General features: G+C 39.9%; 1 protein-coding gene and 1 long non-coding RNA gene across 2 annotated transcripts in view; one reads left to right on the plus strand and one right to left on the minus strand.

The window, feature by feature from the left end:
* The window catches only part of SHQ1 (SHQ1, H/ACA ribonucleoprotein assembly factor), a 95,753-nt gene extending 82,321 nt beyond the window's left edge, over window positions 1-13,432 (minus strand). Inside the window, exons 1-4 of the mRNA XM_027587847.2 lie at window positions 13,182-13,432; window positions 9,013-9,077; window positions 6,192-6,314; window positions 5,275-5,435 (exon numbers count right to left, since the gene is read on the minus strand). Of these exons, the coding sequence (XP_027443648.1) occupies window positions 5,275-5,435; window positions 6,192-6,314; window positions 9,013-9,077; window positions 13,182-13,324 (492 nt within the window). The 5' untranslated portion in view covers window positions 13,325-13,432. The remainder of the gene's footprint in view (window positions 1-5,274; window positions 5,436-6,191; window positions 6,315-9,012; window positions 9,078-13,181) is intronic.
* On the plus strand, window positions 13,433-19,702 carry LOC113918920. Its single transcript, XR_003518727.2, has 3 exons — window positions 13,433-13,671; window positions 14,297-14,361; window positions 19,629-19,702. It is a non-coding gene; the product is annotated as an uncharacterized LOC113918920 (long non-coding RNA).
* Window positions 19,703-20,060: the final 358 nt, after the last annotated feature.

Genomic DNA, 20,060 nt, shown 5'->3' on the forward strand with positions numbered 1-20,060 from the left:
CTTTTTCCACTCTGACTCTCTTACCTCCACCTTATAAGGACCCTGTGATTGGACAGGACCCACCTGGATCATGCTGGATCATCTTCCCATCACAAGATCCTTAAGTTAATCACATGTGCAAAGTCCCTTCTGCCATGTAACATGACATGTTCCCATGCTCCTGGGACTGGCACACAGACATCTTGGGGAATGGGGTGGAAAGGAGCAAATTCATTCTGTCTACCACAGGCTGTGATGAGGATTAAATGAAATAATATATGAGTAAGGCATCAAGTACAGGGCTTGATAGATTCAATAAAGTTAGCTGCTGTTCCCTGTTACTCACTGGCCACCTTCCTACTGAGAATACCTATCCTCCCTCCCCTGCCATTTCCTTACTTGCCCACAGCAATAAAAAGAAAAAAATAGGGACTAAATGTGCCACTTCATTATTTCACCTGGACCAGCTATAAGGTCACAAGTGGGATATAATCTGGGAGTTTCTATAGGTATCTCTACATTTCAAAGGATAAATGGACTAAAAGAACCACAGGCATTTCAAAATACTAACTGCACTGAAAAAAAACCCAGACTCTTCCCACAGCTCACAGCTCTGCACAATCCAGCCGCTGTCTTGCACTTCACCTTCACCTCCTACCTTCCCGTTCTGGCTCGAATCCCCCAAGCCACACAGCAGACTTCCTTCCATTTCTAGAACTCTGAGTCTTTGCATTTACAGTACACTTCTCATCATTCAACACTCTGCAAATGTCACCCCCTCCAAGGGGCCTTCTCTGTGCACCCTCACCAAAGCAATACCACCCTCCCCCGGCTCTCGTGTCATCCTATCCTTTCCTTCACTTGTCATTATCTGAAATTATCTTACTTATTGTTTACATGGTTACTGTCTATCCCCCCACTAGAAGATTTCACGAGGATAGGAGTCTGGTCAATCTTCTCCTCACTGTATCCCCAGCACTGTTCCTGACCTTCAGTATTAAATCATTCATTCAGCAAATACTGTGCGAGGGCCTGCTCAGGGTACTAGAGATCCAGAAATAAACACAAAGACAAGGTTCCTGCTCTCAGGGGAATGGGAATTAGACAGTAAGAAAGCAGCTATCCTTCCTCTCTCCCTCTTCCTCCCTCTTGCTTCCAGATTCAGGGCCTCCACATGTAGCTATGTGGCACGTACCCCAAAGAACATTAATGTCCATAGCAGTACAAGCCCCGCCAGACTCATCCTACGCACAGTCATACACAGTGGCCCTGTTCCAACTGGACCCTCGAGAGGCACTGGAACAAACTACAAAGCAAAGTTAGCCTGGAGTAGAGAAATCTGTCTACAGCATCCATCAACCAAAGGGAGAAACATAAGAGGTTGGGAAATGTTCAGCTACAGCAGAACGGAAGTGATTCTCTCTCTTTTCTAAAGCACTGCTATGGCCCCTGTTACGAGAGCCCTTTAAAGAGGGGTATTGCCAAGAAAAGGTCATGTAGGATTTAAATCGGGCTTATGTTAAGTTCTGGCACAGATGGGGCAGAGATTCTCCAGAGAGAAAATGAAGAGCTGTGTGCACATCTGGCCAGTAGATCTCCTGGAAACAAGACCTCGGGGTCCTGGTGCAGCTGAGGGAAGGAAAGGGCCAGCAAGTCAGCGTCCTGTGCTGCCGGCAGCAGTGGTCCCAGGAGCTTGCTGGGCTGGCGCCCGGAGACTCTAGGATTGTTGCTCCTGGCAGCCAGCACCGCCCTAAAGCTTGCTGTGAAGGCCTGACTCTGAGCAGCCAGGGCAGTCTTCCAAAGGCGCCTGGCGGCTGGCAGCAATTTCAGAAAGGAAAGGAAAAAGGGCAGCAGGAGGCGGGAGATACGTTAAAAAGAATTTGTTTCAGCAAAAAAAAAAAAAACACTTTCATTTTCTTCTTATTATCAGTATGAAATATAGACGTTTCCAAGCAAATATAAATGGGAGGGGGAAAAATATGAAAGACTAAACCTCCCCATAAAGGGTTAAATTATTCAATTAAGAAGATACCTGAGTCTTGGAATTATGGATGTTTCCCTTTCTTTGTTATATTTTCATAATGAATTTATATGGCTTTTATCATCAGAGAAAATAAAACTATTTTTCACTTAAGGGGGGGAAAACAGGCTGTAAAAAAAATGAGCAAAACATGAGCCATCAACAAAAACTTCATGGATATTTTCTCACCCAAAAGCAGAACAAGAGAAACTCTAAACTTGTGAGAAAACAGTATTTGAGAAAATGGTGACGTTTGTTAAATACGTCATTTGAAAATAGAAGAGATGTTCTCAAATTTCTTAGCGCAGCAATCATTTCAGTTTCTTCCAGTAGCTCCACTAGCAGAAAGAGTGTCATACCACTCAGTTTTTAACCACATGAGCACTCAGTTTTTAACCTCAACGGTGTGACTGTCACAAATAGAGCAGTCATAAATGCAGAAGAATTCTGTGAGGAATACCACGTATATGAGATTTTTGTGCCACTATCTCATAAAACACATCTAACTGAATACCCCAGAGCGGGTGCACTCTGGTTCACATGATTTTTGAAACGTCTCATATTTCCTAATGTCCCGGGAGGAGTGGAGGAGAGCCTGGATGGCTCCGTCTGTTAAGCGGTCAACTCTTGATTTCGGCTTCTGGTCTCCTGCCCCGCCCTATCTCCAGCTCTGTGCTCAACAGGGAGTCTGCTTGAGATTCTCTCTCTCCCTGTACCTCTGCCCCTGCCCCCCGCATACGCACACACACACTCTCTCTCACTCTCTCTCTCAAAAATAAAAATAAATCTTTCCTAATGTCAGGAAGGACACCATAGTCTTCTAATTTTATTCATGTAAGAAAATAGACTATTCTTAAAAGCCTACAGGTGTCTACTGGCTTGTCCACTGGTAAAAGGTAGATAAATAACAGCAACAATACCAGGATGGAAGAGTCACGTGGAGCCCAGCACAGTGACTGGCACAGAGACGTAGTTAGTAGTTAGCTGTCAATGCATGGACACTGGAGGTCCACATCTCTTACCCAGATCCCCTGGAGAGAGGTGAACTTCAGGATTCAGACTCTTTGAAGAGTTCCAAAGAATAACATGGTACACATACATTCCACATTTTATTTAACCCCCTCTAAATCTGGGGCAGCCCCCCGTATTCAAATACATTACTATTTCTATGGCAAAATTTGTGAATATGCACACCAAGTGGATTTAAAAAACTACTGAAAGATATTGGTTCAGATCAGGTTTTGCCACCAAACTGAATACAAAAAAAAAAGTTTATTTCCAGAACTTTCTGTGATACCAATACTACAGACATGGGTTATGAACCTGTACTAGTAGCAGTATGACTAGTTAACATCATCCCTCAGAGTGTTCTCCCATGCGCAGATCTCTTTTTTTTCCTATGTTGAGGAAAATACGCTCTTAAACTGTTTAGAATAGCAATGTTATTTCAGTTAAAATTTGAACAGTTTAAAGATTTTAGATAATCAAGCTAAATGCTGGGGAATAATAAACATCAAATTCAGTGGTTCACTTCTGAGGGGGAAACAGTGACACAATCAGGGGCTCCAACTATGGAAATGTTTTACTTTTTAAGCTGAGTGATAGGTCTCTAGAGATTTGGTGCCTTGGTTAAGACATTCAGAAAGACAAAGCGTATTTCATAATAATTTTTTTTAAATAAACCTAAATTACTTATTGAACATCTTCAACAGATATAAGAACTTGTGACTTAAAGGACTTGGCCTAGGCTCACATTCTAGAATTCCAGCAGCTTGTCATCAAACTGACAGAAATCCTTTGAAAGGATCTTTCCTCAATGGCAGTGGCAAGAAATCAAGTTCCCTGGCCTCAGAAATGACATTCCATCTGAATGTACAATCTGTACTTAGCCTGCATGACTTGAATTACCATTAATTTAGAGCTTCAGACAGGTAAGCCCACAACTGACTGACCACAGAGTTGCTCTTGGCTAACCAACTGAGGTCCATTCACTGTAGTTTCTGCTGTAGACAAAACTGACTCTATTCTTACTACCTCAGAGATGACCAGCGAATGCGATTAGGGAGAGAGAATACGGAGAGACTGTAATTCAGCAGAAAAGCAAAAAAAGGGTTTTGAAGGGAATATCTAATCGGCATTATCTGCTCAAGTAAATCCCAATTTTGTTCTCTTTAAGGAGTCTCGAGCGCATTTATATTTTTCAAGGGCAGAAGTCTTTCTAGCATCCTATTCTTTTTTTTTTTCAGAGTTTTCACAATGTAGTATCTCCTTAAGTTTTCTCAATGGCCTTACAAAGTAGGTGAGCAAATTTACCCCTATTTCACAAAGAGGAAACAAAACTTGTTTGTAGTCAAATAATTGTCCTGTCATCCCAAATATAAACAACAGTAGAAGTGAGACTAAAACATAGGTAAACCGTTTCTTAGTAAATTCAAATATGTCTTACTACAATAAGCCATACTCTAGACCGATTTAACATCTCCCCAGGCAGGGATAAAGTTAAAAAAAAAAAAAAAAAAGGCTGTTTGTTGTGGTTTCTTTCACTTAAAAGCAAACAAAAAAACCCAAGTTAATGGTTCACACTTTCATTATATAACATTCTAAGGATGCATTTTCTATAACATAGGGACAAAACAGTTCAAAATCTCTTCTCTCCATTTCATTCTCCCCACATAGCCTATAATAAAGTAGAATTTCCTATGTGTTTTGAGGAAGAGAGAGTGATGTCATTCCTTTTTAGCCTAACTGACAAATGATCGGGTTTTAACAAGAGATTACATTCAACCCCCATCAAGAGTAAATAGACAAAAGTGCCTACTGTAAACCAAGAACTAAACAATTTGATCAAAAGACACAAATTCACCCTTACGAGGAACATGCTATCTCATTTATATTTATAAAACAGGAGAGACATCATGTAATAATTTTCATTTTTTAGAAGTATAAAACAAATATTTCCAGGAAGTATGAGGAGAGAGGAGTTCCATTTTGTATTTTGGAAACTTCATGTCTAGAATACTGAATGAAGTGGAGAAAAAAGAACGTATCAGGACATCTGACATCTGTAAGCGCAGTATGACTGGGCAGGACAGCCTAAGCAATGGAAAGGAACAAACATCTGTGTCACCACTGCATACAAGCAGCTGTGATCTGTGCTCCAAATACATCACCTCCTACACTCGTCATAAAAAACCTCCAAATGGGAACAGAAATGAAATTAAAATATCCGAATGGTAAAACCCTGTGCACCAGGGTGTTTTAGAAAGACAATATACCTGTAACCGCTGAAACACTCCGGATCGCAAGTTTCCAAAGCCATAGTGGTACTGAGGATTCAGAGCACCTTCAGATGCCTCTTCATAGGGGGACTGTTCAATTTCCCAGTCGAATTCTCCATCTTCATCTTCTACTCCTCCCTCAGAAACCTCAGATGCACCTGAATGTGTTAAATATTAATATGTTCAAGTGCTGGATTCCCTAGATACAATTTGGGGGGGGGGGGAGTATAGAGAAAAAATGCCTGCCCACATGTACCAAAAGGGTTGTGTAAGAATATGCAGAGCCCCGCTATTTTTAATAGCCAAAAAAAAAAGAAAAAAATAGAACCCAAAGGCCCATCGATAGTAAGATGCAAAAATGACAAATGCAATGAAAGCAAATAAACCTCACCTATAGATGGATAAATCTCACAAAAATATGAAGTGAAAGAAACCAGACAAAAAAGAACACATACCGTCTGAATTATAGACACAATTCAAAAGCAGGCAAAACCAAAGGTAGTGGCAACTTGAGAAGAGGGAGGGAGAAGTGACCAGGAGGAGGCTCAGGGTAGGATTCAAGGGTATTGGAAATGTTGCATTTCTTGACCTAGGTGGTGTTCATTTTATGTAACTCATTGAATTATAAACTTCTGATCTAAGCTCGAGAGGCCATGATTTTGCAAAACACTGAGATGCTGTTTTGACTGGTCCAAAAACATGACTGACATACTGCTGGTTCAATAAAGTTCTTTTTGTCTTTAAATTATATATCACCAAATAAGCTATTTTTGCATTTTCATGTGATGTCCTTACCTTGTCAGTGAAGGATTTTCCTCCAATTTCCTATCTGCTAAGTCCCTTTTCCCCTAGAAACACACAGCATTCCAAATATTCTATTTATCTTTATTTCTTCTTAACTGCAATAAACATACCTATTTCTTCCACAAGTGGTTTTGCAGTCCTGGATTTTCTTGGTGCCAGAAGAGCAGTTAACATGTTCAGCCCCTCAAAATGCTGGCCAGGAGTTTCTTTGGGCAATCGAATGGTAAATATTCCTTAAAAATAAATTTATTTTATACTTAGCTCTATTAAAAAATGCAACGACTTCACAAATATACCTAAGAAATATGTATCTTGGTAAGTTATAATTCTATTTCATAGGGCTCCAAAATTATGCCCTTATGAATAAAAACCAGGATAGGAAAAGGCTCAAATAGGGTTTTTCAGAATCACTGATTCAACTGTCACCTCTAATTAATCTGCTAAAGCTACAGAATGCTTTAGTCTTACACAGTATCCCTTTAACCTACTGATAATATTAAAAGTCCATGTCAAAACCTCTAAAACTCAATGGACTGAGAAGGTAGTAGCTTAGAATTAGCCCATAGCCACTTATAAGATTTACTTCTGGACTAGAAGGGAAAAAAATCAGGATATCTGATCCAATGAATAGCAGCAGTTTCAAAAACACACAAAATCTTAAAGCAATTATAGCTTAATAAAGTTCTCTAGGATCTCCAGAGACATATCCCCGAAGTCTAAGGTATACTCAAATTCTATCTATGTACTTCTTTTCTTTCCCTGATCGGGCTTATCAACTTCATCCAGGCTCCCCCCATGAACTTCCATTATTTACTACTCTGAATTTTAAAACATTTTACCCTTTTCATTGTACTTAACCGTACTCCAATACAGTTGACCCTTGAACAATATGGGACTTAGGGCCTGTCCCTCTGTACAGTCAAAAATCTGTATATAACCTGACTCCCCAGAAACTTAACATCTAATAGCCTACTGTTAACTGGAAGCCTTATCAATAACACAAACAGTTAACACATATTTTGTATGCTATATGTATTACATACTATGCTCTTATTATAATAAAGAGAAAAGATGAGATACCACCTCACACCTGTCAGAATGACTAAAATTAACCACTCAGGAAAGGGCAGATGTTGGCGAGGATGCGGAGAAAGGGGAACCCTTCTACACGGTTGGTGGGAATGCAAGCTGGTGCAGCCACTCTGGAAAAGAAGGGGCACCTGCATACCAATGTTTATAGCAGCAATGTCCACAATAGCCAAACCGTGGAAAGAGCCAAGATGTCCATCAAAGATGAATGGATAAAGAAGATGTGGTATATATATGCAATGGAATATTACTCAGATATCAAAAAAATGAAATCTTACTATTTGCAACGACCTGGATGGAACTAGAGGGTACTATGCTAAGAGAGATAAGTCAATCAGAGAAAGACAATGATCATATGGTTTCACTTATATGTGGAATTTAAGAAACAAAACAGAGAAGCATAGGGGAAGGGAGGAAAAAATAAAATAAGACAAAAACAGAGAGGGAGACAAACCATAAGAGACTCTTACCCATAGGAAACAAACTGAGGGTTGCTGGAGGGGAGGTGGGTGATGGGATGGGGTAACTGGATGATGGGCATTAAGGAGGGAACATGATGTAATGAGCACTGGGTGTTATATGCAACTGACAAATCACTGAACTCTACATCTGAAACTAATGATATACTACATGTTAATTGAATTTAAATAAAATAAAATTTAAAAATAATAAAGAAAAGATAATGCTATTAAGAAAATCCTAAGGGAAAATACATTTACAGTATGGTACTATATTTATTGAAAAAAATCTGCATATAAGTGGACCTGCATAGTTCAAACCCATGTTATTTAGGGGTTAAGTGTATATCAAATACAACTCAACCCAAATACTTCCATGTATACAACCTTCCTAAACCCCTGGGTACTTTTAAAATTTAATAAATTTGTTTCAATATGCAACTTAACTGCAATTAAAAGCAGATTTACTACCTAGAAAGGCAGTTTCATTATATTTCATTATCACACTAATCACTGTGTTATGGGTTATAACTTTGTCATTTAACTCTTTCATGCCATCCTTCCTCCCTTACCCTAGTTTACTGACGTCAATAAATATTCACTTGATTAATTACTCAAGAGTATACGAGGTGTTCTTATTCCAGATCCATGGATAAAGGAAAATCTAGTGACTTCTCCAAAAGCAAAATAAATGATTTCAAGGCTAGCTGAAATGAAGAGCTTAGCAATCATGAAAAGAAAATTCAGTCGGCCTCTAAATGCCACCTTTGGACAGTTTCTCTCCCACATACATGTTATTAGATTTTAAGTTTGAAAAGCACACAAGAAAAATTCCGTTCAGAGCTTAAAAATCACCCACATCTTTTGTAATCAATCACCTCACATAATCTGACTTTTAAATGCTTACTAAAAGTAGTGGAATGGGGCGCCTGGGGGGCTCAGTCTGTTAAGCCTCTGCCTTCAGCTCGGGTCATGATCTCAGGGTCCTGGGATCAAGCCCCGCATCCAGCTCCCTGCTCAGTGGGGAGTCTGCTTCTCCCTCTGCCCCTCCTCCTGCTTGTGCTCTCTCTCTTTTTGACAAATAAACAAATAAAATATTTAAGAAAAACAAAATAGGGGAAGTAGAAAATAAACTTAAGAAACAGAGTATTTAAGTAACTTTTAAGAATACTGTGAAGTACTTTAAAGGACTGAGAAAATTGTACCTGTTAAGAAATCCATGAATTATAGGCACTGGGCTTGTTAAGAAACAATAAAGTGTGACCAGGACAGACTGTATCTGCAAAACATCTAAAGGTCGCCATCATATCTTGAAGGATTATGACATAGTTATTCTAACATGAAGAATCCAAAGAAAAAACTAACAAAATTCCAAAAGCAATACCTTTATCTGTATCATAGGATCCTTGTTCGTTTCCATTTTCCACAACCCTTCCAGGAAGGGTTAATCTGCAGATTTAAATTAAGATTTCATTAAGTCCTTAAAGCACAAAGTATAAGTGACCATCAGTGATAGTATACATTAACCACTGAAATCTATCAACCATTTTAGAAGGCAATTCTCCTCAGCATTTCTTTAACATTTACAAACTAAATAACTTACATCTCTTCCCTAGCTGAGAAACAAGAATCACAGATGACTCATCATTCTATTTGAAACTCCCTAGTCACCAATAAAAGCAATACTGAAAAAAAAGTGATACTTAAGAAAAAGCCACAATAAGTATTAGTAATCGCTATTGTTACAGTACTTTCATCTTCCTAATGAAAGAGACTTATTAACATAAATGTGCCTGACACGGCAGGGGCTCAAAAAAGGCGTGCTAATTGGCTCCTCCCCGCCCCATAAAAAGAATTTTAAAAATGGAAAACTATAATAAAGAACAAGGCCAACTGTTTATTTTGGACAAACTACTACTTAAAAAAAAAAGCAAAAGTGTTTTTTTCAAGTCTCATTATTACTATACAGAGATTTCCCCTTCTTTCATACTAAAGGAAATGAACTGATTTCCCTGTTTCCAGTTTTACTTTGGTTCAGTCAGTCTTCCACTGAGGCCCCAAAAGAATTTTTCTAAAAAAGAAACCAGACCATCACTTTTCTTTTGAAAAAACTTCTATGGCTGCCTGACACCAAGTATATAGACTCATTGGTACCACCTATCAGACCAGCTCCCGTTCCATTCCAAACTTAAATGAGAGGCTCCTTTCCTCCTATAACCCCCTCCCCTCTGCTTCCTATTCTATCATCATCATCATCACCATCACCATCACCATCAAAACTTGGTAGGTCCCAAAGACCAGGGCTTCACAACCTAGTTACCTTTGATCTTAAAACCTTCCTGGAGCTACAGTGCATTTCCAAACCAAAATCCCTCTAAGCCCAACAGAAGGAGTCAGTTTAATGCATAAAGTTGCTTATTATAATGATGACAAACATTAACTTTACTATCAGAATCTGAATTGAATCCCAGCTCTGCCATTTTCTACCTCTGCAACTTTCTTTGTACAAGTTAATCAGCTTCAAAGCTCCTATTCCTCATCTGTAAAAAGGGAAAAATAACAGACTCTACCCCAGGGTTACTGTGAGAAGGAAAGGATAATGCAAAGGGCTCAGTGGCTGGTGAAGTAGGTAAGTCCCAAAGATGTAAGCTATTAATACCAACTTTCTTTTCCTAAATTCTTTGTAAGTATAGAGATAAATTCTTACGCATAAGAGTGAAATCCTATTTGTTCACAGATCTGCCACCCAATTCCTCAAGGAGATGAGCGAGGTTTTATTCACCTCTGGTATACTGTAGTGAACTGTATTTTCAAAGATGGCCTGTCTCACATCACTCCTCCCAACTGTGGGGTCTATGTCCTCTCCCCTTAAAACTGAGTGAGCTTGCAAGTGTCCATCAATAAATGAATGGATAAAGAAGATGTGGTGTGTATATATACAGTGGAATATTACTCAGCCACAGAAAAGAATGAAATCTTGCCACATGCAACAACATGGATGGATCTAGAGTATTATGCTAAGTGAAGTCAGTCAGGGAAAGACAAATAGCATATTTCACTCATATGTAGAATTTAAGAAACATAACAAAGAGGGGGGGAAAGAGACAAATCAAAGAACAGACTTTTTTTTAAGATTTATTTATTTGAGAGAGAGAGCACAAGCGAGAGAGCAAGAGCAAGGTGTGGCAGAGGGAGACAGCGACAAGCGGACTCCCCAAAGAGCAGGGAGCCAGACACAGGGCTTGATCCCAGAACCCTGAGAGCATGACCTGAGCCCAAATCAAGGGCTGGACGACCAACGGACTGAGCCACCCAGGCGCCCCTAAAGAACAGACTCTTAACTACAGAGAACAAACTCGTGGTTACCAGAGGGGAGGTGGGTGGGGGGAATGGATGACATAGGTGATGGGGATTAAAGAGTACATTTATCATGATGAGCACTAAGTAATGTACGGAATTGGTGAATCACATATACTGTAAACCTGAAATTAATATAACACTATATATTAAATATACTGGAATTAAAATAAAAATTAATTAGTTTTTTTAAAAAATTGAGTGGCCTTGTGGAACTGTTTTAACCAATACAATAAAGTAGAAGTGACCGTATGATTTCTGAGGTTAGGTCATAAAAGGTGATATGAACCTGCCTTTCCCCCAGGAATATCTGGCTTTGAAACCTTCAGCTCCACCTGTGATTCCCAAAGGAATCACAACTAGAACATGCAAAGACACTACATCGGGCGGTCCTGAGAGTACACGAAAAGAGACGCCCTCCCCCAGCCACTCCACTATATGATGGCCTGTCTCACATCACTCCTCCCAGCCACCATATGACTACAAGTGATTTAAAGATCTCAAGTCAGAACAGCCCAGCCCAGCCCTTACCAAATTCCCGACACACAACCAGGACGAGGGAGTTAAATAATTGTTGTTTTATAACATTAAGTTCGATTGGTTATGCAGCAACAGATAACTGGAACAGAAGGCCCTTCTAATAAATATCTTACTGTTTATTGAACAACTGATTGCCTGGGCAATCACCAGGCATGGTAATAAAAACTATGCATGTATGATCTCAATCCTCACATCAACTCTTTAGAATCCCTAATATCAGTCCCATTTTACAAATTAGGAAACTGAGGCTGAATAACTTGCCCTAAGTCCTAGAACTATTAAGTGTGCTGAGACCCAGGTGTGCCCAACTACCAAGCCCCTGCTACCCAAGGAACGGATGAGTCCGTGTGAAGAATACTCTAAATTGTTTCACACATAACCTCTTATTTGGTCTTCATCAAAACTCCCAAAATTAAGCAAAGTGGTTTTTACTTTTACTGAAATTTCTGTTATTGTATTTTTTATTTTACATTCCTATCTCATTTAAGATCTTTTCTCTGGGCTCTGATCCCTCATCTGCAACATTAACAGAAACTACTTTGTAGTACTGTCCTAAAATCAAATGAGATAATCCACATAAAGTATAAACCTGAAGTAAAAATTCAGTAAATGTTCGCTACCACCCACACCATCTTCCTCCCACTCTTCCTCTCTTGCCTTAAATATCACCTTCTTCAGAAAGTCTTTCTCAGGCCACCTTACGTTTCAACAGGCTCCCTTTTATTTTCTCTCAGTCCACTTTACTCCCCTTCAGAGCACTTACCACAACTGTAGTTATATGTTTACTTGTTCATTTATTGTTCTCTCCCCACTAGAATGTAAACTACACGAGACATCACCACATCCGCGATACCAAAAACCCAGCCCGATACAAATAAAGTAAAAAAAAAAAAAAAAAGATTTAAAAAAATAGGAAAGTGCAGTATATGCAAGTAGGTGCATTAAGTCAGGGCCTAATGGAAATCTGAGTAAAACTGGTCCAGGCCCAGTGAAGGAACCAGCTTGACTCAAGAGGCAGCTTTTATTAGGAAAGCACATGGACAACCACCACAATTAAAGGGCAAAATGACAGAAGTAGCAGACGAGGAAAAGGTAGGAGAACGAGGATAATTTGGTGTCAACGAGTCAAAGGAAGGAGGGACTATCAAGAAGTAGGGAGCGGTCAGCCAAGAGGTCGACACAACTCTAAAAAGAACGGGGAATGAGAAAAGTCAAACGGACCGGTCGGCTGGGAAGTCAGTGCGCACCGTCCCAGGGCAGCGGAGAGGCTGGGAGAACCACCGCAGGACGAAAACAACAGAAACAAGGTACGGGAACCAGGCTGACGGGACAGAACCTGCAAAGGTTACAAGGTTCCAAACGCCACGTTTTACCGGGGTTCGAAATCTCTTTACGTTGGGGATTTAACAAAGTTTAAGACGGAAACGAGCTTCCTGCAACATCTGGAACGCGGGCCTGTCGAGGTCGCTTCCTCAGCACCAAAAGCACCTGCGGCCATCTCGGGAAAAGGCAATGGTTAAATCGAGAAGTGCTCCCTCGCTCTTTCCTCCTTCCTCGGTAAGCAGCTATCTAATGAGTAAGTGAAAAATGAATGAACCAATCAACGAATCAATCCCCTAAATTCGCTCTTTCCAAGGCCGGACAGCGGGAACTCGCCTGAGAAAGTACGGCTTGGCGTAGAACTTGAAGTCGACCCCCTCGAAATAAACGTCGAACTCAGAGACCCGGGCGTAGGGCACGCGGATGGCGACGGTCAGGAAGTCGGGGTCCTGGCTGAGGTCGAACGCGGGGGTCAGCATGGCTGCGCTGGACTGGGGTGCCCGAGCCGCTCACACTCACGGCCGCCGCGGTCCCGCCACTCAAATTCTACAGCAAGTCCCCACGCGCCGGGACCCAGCCAGCTAGCCAGGGCGCTTCCGGCTCGAGACGGAAGTGCTCCTGCGTGGGGCAGGAAGTCCCGCCCCACGCCGATCTCCATGGAGACTAGACGCTGTTAGTGGAGAAAGGGCGTGGAGCGTGGGACTCCGACCACAGGAATTGAACCAAGGGCATAACTTGGAAAAACCCGGACAAGAACCCTCTTTAGACCCATTAAGCCTGTTTAGAGATCCTAAGAGATGATTTTTAACAAGCATTGGCTTTGCAGGTAGAAAACCTGCGTTGGAATCCCTTCTCGGCCACCTCTCAGCTGGGAAAATTAAAAAATCTATGTTTCAGATAATTCTTCTTTAAAATGACAATAATACGGGGCGCCTGGGTGGCTCAGTTGGTTGAGCGACTGCCTTCGGCTCAGGTCATGATCCCGGAGTCACGGGATCAAGTCCCGCATCGGGCTTCCTGCTCAGCGAGGAGCCTGCTTCTCCCTCTGACCCAACCCCCTCTCATGTACTCTCTCTCTCTCTCTCTCTTTCCCCTTCTCTCTCTCATTCTCGCTCTCTCAAATAAATAAATAAATCTTAAAATAAAATAAAATGACAATAATACTAGCCCCATAGAGATGTGAAGATAACACGAAATGCAAGTAAAGCTCTAACAATGTACCTGGCAAGTTGTCAACGCTCCATGTGTGGAAGCAGTCACCGCAGTAGCCACAGCAGCGTCGTTACTGCGGTTTTCCTTAGTTCTCACCTGCCTTGTCACAAATCCCCTTTCTCCTCCCCCCCCCCGTCTTTCTCTGCCTTTTTCTCTTCCCCTTCCTTTCCCTCTCCCTCTCTTTTTCTGTTACTTTCTCTCCCCTCCCGAATTCCTTATTTGAGTATTCTCATTTACAGAGCGTCCAGTCCACTAACCTCATTTAATCTGCACTATGAACTCCGAAGAGGACGACTCAAGAGAGGTTAAGTATTATACCTTATAATCATGCACCTTAAAATTATCAGAACCCAGAACGTCTGATCTTTAAACTCTGTTAGCGCCTCCATTGACAAACTGCCGTCCCTCCGTACCCCTTCTTGCCTTTTCTCACATTTCTCCATACACTTTAGTCTATGCTCCTCAGATTCTCCCAGTGCCGGTCACACTCATCTCCCTCTTTCCCTACGTATTCCCTTAGCCTTCCTTCCTCTCATTGTGTCTCCTGTTACTCCACCAGAAACTAGAGTAATCAGGAAATACTATTTACCTCCTGGTTTTAAATGTCAATGGAAAAGGGGTGAGAGTTATCTCTGGGGTAGTGAGTGGACCAGATCACTTCAAAAGCCTTTTTGACCTCCAATTTTTATGAATCTTGAAAATTAGTTAGGACTCGGGCAAACATCAGCAGGAGCAAGTAAAACAAAAATTTCAAAATAAAAAGCAATCTGCTTAACTCTGGGAGCTCTGATAAACACAAAATAAGAGGTTATATGTGAAACAATTGAAAGAGTACTCTTTAAACGTTCATCTATTTCCTGGGTAGCAGAAGGATTAATTGAATTAATTGAATGGTTGCTATGTGCCGGCACTGTGCCAAATCCTTTATAATGATTTCCTTTTTCCCTCCTGACAGCTCTTTGAAGTAGGCATTCTCTATCCCCAGGATTGCACAGGAGCACACAGCTGTGAATTGTGCAATGGGAATTGAAACCAGACTGAGTCTGATTCCTGGGCCCAGGCTCTAAAATACTATAGAGTTCACTCCTTCCAATATTACCACCTACCCAACTGTTCCACATTCTGAGTCCAAGCCATCCTGCTTTAGACCGTACTGAGCCTTACAAATAATAGGTGTTCAATATTGAAAATGAATTGGTGCAAACTTGGAATTAGCAAAGCTCTCAAGAGGTCCCTTGAGATATGCCTTTGGATGGATCATTTCAAATTAGCTTGTCTAGAAGGAATCTTTACTTCTACCCGGGGACCTCATTCCTATAGTCACAAGCATTAATATTTTTAAATTATTAATGCCAAAGAAATAACTGAGACTGAAGCTATGCCATCCATGAGGATACTGTAAGGGAAAGCACTTTACAAAGTAGAGCTGTGTACTTCCTAGATATTTTACTCTGTATGTGGCCACACGCACACACACAGGATTGCAATACAGATAAACAGACTATAGGTTCACTGCTGCTATTTTAAGAAACATACATTGCATCTGCTATATCACAGAACATTGACCATTGCAACTATATAACAGGGATCTGTTGTTTTATTTTAGGCAATAGTTCATTTTATTTTTGTGTTTCTAATTAGTGGCAAATTACACAAGTTAAATACGTTTTCTTTTTAAGAAAACAGAATATTACAGATAAGTTTCCCTTGACTGCCATCTAACTTTTGTCCCCTTTTCCACTTCCCCAAAGTTAATCCCTCTAGATACACTTGCATACGTTTTTGATTTAACATATTAATAATAGCTATTTTATTTTTTATTTAAAGTCAATTAATTAACATATAAGGTATTATTAGTTTCAGAGGAACATTTTATATTTCTATATACATTTCTAGGTACCCTGTTACTTTACGTCTGTGTGTTCATGAGCACATTATCACACTATAGATGTAAATCTACATTATTTTATTTTTTTACTTTGGTAATTTTTTAGACCTATGTATATTGACTCATGGATCATGTTGAGTTGAGTCAGTTGAGTTTCATGTCTAGATATAGACATTGCTTGAAAATACATTATTTCAACATTTCATGTTAACTCTGTTGTAGAGGAAAATCAAACAGGAATGAATTTTTTCATCATTTTTTGAGCCATTCAAAGGCTACAGTATTTGTTTGTTTTCATTTTTCTTTTTCCTTCAGGCTTATTTTTGGATGCCCTTTCAGTGTTTTAAAAACAGTTTTTTCCTTGGGCACCTTATTGAGGCCGTGTATATAATCTGCCATCTCTGATTATATTAAATTAGCCCATCCTCTAACAAATTTGATTGTGATCTGCAAGGTTCAAAATTAAGTGTTAAAATAAATTTTAAAAATATATTTTCTATAAACAGTTCCAATTTCAGCCTTATGACAAAATTCTATTGTTACAGCATTCTTTTAGTGCTGAAATGCTCCTTGTTTCCAGAAGGTGGCATTCATATAGGCGATTAAGACAATGTTATCACAAAGAACAGAGTTTTAACTTGCACTGGAAATAGCTTCCTTAAAAAGCTACTTATAGCTCTAGTTCATTATCTGAGCCATTTTTGGGAAGTGGTGGGTTCTTACACAGAACTTGCAAACTATACCTTAACCACTGTTAATACTTTGGTGTACCTATTTTCAGACTCTTACTCTATTCAGCAAAGTATAGAAAGATTTTTAAACAAAAATGATATCATATTCTACATTTTTACTTTTTTCACCTAACATTGCATTACAATATTTCCATTTGGCTAATTTTTTGGTCAAGAATATTGTACTGTAACTGTACCCTTATTTATCTGTGTTAGTATTGTAACACTTAAAAAATGAACAAAGGGATGATTGGTTTTGAGAGAGGAAAAAAAAGATGAACCCAATAGTAGAATCATAAACATAGATCATAACCCCAGAATAAAAACACAAAAGTTAGAATACAAACCAGATAAAACATTTGGAAGTTCGAAAAAAAATTATTCTTTTATATAACAATAGTAGATACAATAGACATCCTAAGTTTTGCAATTCCCAGTTATAAACTGCTTCCAAGAGGGCTTGGATGAATACTTGGATAACTTAAAAATGAATACTGGATTGTAAAAGAGGCTTAAGGGGTGGGCCCAACAGGATATAGACAGAGCAGACCATGAGTCTTCAATGTTTTTAAACCCCTTTATAGTTAAGCACAACTCTTTCTGATCCTTGCACCAATCCTAGAGCCCATTCAAGTTACGTTGTTCAAGGAGCATAGCACTGGCAATAACCTAGCACAGTAATGGGTATTTCAGGTAGGATTAGGCCAATTCCAATTTTCTACAAGCCCGGGAAAGCTCTGAAGAAAATCTAAAATGCCTGCAGCTGACACCAGTAAACTTCTTGCAACATTTTTGTGCAGCGTGTAGCTAAGGGTTTAGCAACATATATTTCAAGATACTAGTCCCATCCCATTAGATGAAATGCAGATCACATAGGAATTCTAACCAAAGAGCAGTTCAAGCTTCCTTCATTGTTTAACATCATATGTCTAAAAGACGTCTACAGAAGGTGTTGTTTTGATGCCCTACCCAGGTGCCCTTTATGGAAACAGGGAACCCATCTGTCACTAGCAGCAAGTGTTGTTAATGGCTTGCCCTTGACTCCTTCTTCAAAAAATTGCCCTAGTCCATTGTTTCTCCATCCCAAGTATTTCTGAGAGATAATTCTTTGTTGTGAGGGGCTGTCCTGTGCATTGTAAAATGTTTAGCAACATCGTGGCGTCCAACTTCCCAACACCAGTACCAGCCCTGCTGTTGTGACAACCACAAATATCTCCCCAGACTTTCCAAATGTTTCTTAGGGGACAGAATTGCTCACAGTTTAAAATGACTGCCCTAGATTGATTGGAGGCTCCAAGAAGTAATTACCACCACCACCACCCTGCCATCCAGTCCCACAACCGTAAAAACTGATCTGGGGTAGAGAGACTGCCTTAAAGGAGCAGATGACTCCAGCATGGCTTATGCTCCAGAGTTCCTTATGGGATCAGGCCAAGAGTACTTTTCCCCAAGCCCACAACCTTGCTCAGTTCTTTCCCTTTCCCTGTCCTTCTTCACTTCCTTCCTTACAGGTTTCTCCTATAAATGCCCCCTGGATAAATCACATGCACTCAAATCTTTGTCTCAGGCTCTGCTTCAGGAAATAAATCTAGGGCACCTGACCCATGAGCTCACCTTGAGAAACTCCTTCCTTCACATTCTTTATATTTCTGCAGAATTGCTGGAGGAAAGTATCTACAATGTCTACCAAAAATACATGACAAGTTTTTAATGTTACTTTTTTTTAAGTTCTCATAATCTAGTTATGATTAACCTAACTAATCTTTTCTTTGATTCATAATGAATGTGTTTTTAGTCCTTTGTGCAGAAATGACCTAAATGCACCTCTTTTGGCATCAAAGATTGTGGTGGGATTGTACATTGGCACAACCACCTTTAAAAATTGTTTGGCAGTATATACTAATAAAGTTAAACATGTGTATGTCCTAACACCCTGTAATTCCTCTCTTTGGTATATAACAGAAATGAGTGGTAATCATCCATCAAGAGACGTGTACCAGAATGTTCATAAATGCATTATTCATAATAGCCCAAACTGGATACAATTCAAGTGCCCATCAAGAGTACAATAGACAGATTGTGGTATATTCACTCAGGACTGGTGCACAGCAATAAGAAGGAATGAACTCCTGCTATACACAACATGCATAAGTCACATAGGCACGTTAAGTCAAAAAGGCCAGATCCCAAAGAGTGCATACAATATATTAACATGTTTATGAAGTTCAAAAGGGGCAAAACTATTGTATGGCCATAGATGTGAAAATAGTGATTACCTTTGTGAAGGTGATTATTGACTAGGAGGAGGTATGAGAAAACCTGCTGGGTGATGAAGATGTAGTCTGTGTCAGGATTTTGGTGGGGATTACATGAATATACACATATGTAAAAATTCATACAGCTGTATACTTGAGATTTGTGTGCTTTATTGTATGTAATATCTCAATTATAAAGGGGTTCCGTGCATGACTAGAAAACAATCAGAAGATTTGGATCACCCATGGATGCTGGGAATCTAGGCTGCTGATGGCTCACAGCTGTGTCCCTCACAGGGGCCTGCCTTTGACAGCAGAGAAGTGCCTTGTACAAGGCACTTTCCAGAAGGCTAATTCCTGATACATCCTGCCTTATATGGGACAATTTTGAAAGCCATCCCCACTCCAGAACTACCCATAGAACTGACAGAGGCCTTGGTTGCAATTGCATTGTTGGCCTCTGTCCAGTCCCACCTTCCCCTTCTTACAAGTGTAGTTCCCAAGAGCATCCCCCCAAAAACATCTGCACTCAATTGTCTCAACTGTCCTTCTGAAAACTCTGTTTCCTAGAGCCCCAATTTAAGATGCCATTTGTGCCACAGGTCTATCCTTCCAAATAGATTGGGATGCCCACTTTCCTCTCAATACCGAAATCCCCAAAATGAACTCAATGACCTCTTTCTTGATTTTTCTGCAGGGTCCTTTCCTGGCATGTCTTCACTGAGGGGTCTTACCACCTTGATTTTGCCTGTCTTTAAAAAAAAAAAAAAAAAAAGAACTGTTGCTGGGGCTCTCTGTCTTTCCGAATGCCTTTTGATTATTGCAGCCACTGAGAAGAAAGCCAATCTTGTGAAGAAAATGGTCAATAAAACTATGAGCTCTAAGCAAGAGAAAAATAGTTTCCCCTGCAATTTGAAACAATTTCTGTTGATTATATGTATTGTAAACTCATTACAGACACTTCTCTATAAAGTTAAAATGACATAACTGGATTGTTTTATATTGTTTTCCCAGAAGAGTTCACATTAGTCACTTTTCTTCCTGAATAAGGATAAATCCTTTCAACAAGATGCCCTAGAGTTTAAAATGTGGGTAGTAATTATGTTATTGTCATTGGTACGTAATCAAG

Source organism: Zalophus californianus, chromosome 1 (genome assembly GCF_009762305.2).
Source record: "Zalophus californianus isolate mZalCal1 chromosome 1, mZalCal1.pri.v2, whole genome shotgun sequence".
NCBI classification, from domain to species: Eukaryota; Metazoa; Chordata; class Mammalia; order Carnivora; family Otariidae; genus Zalophus; species Zalophus californianus.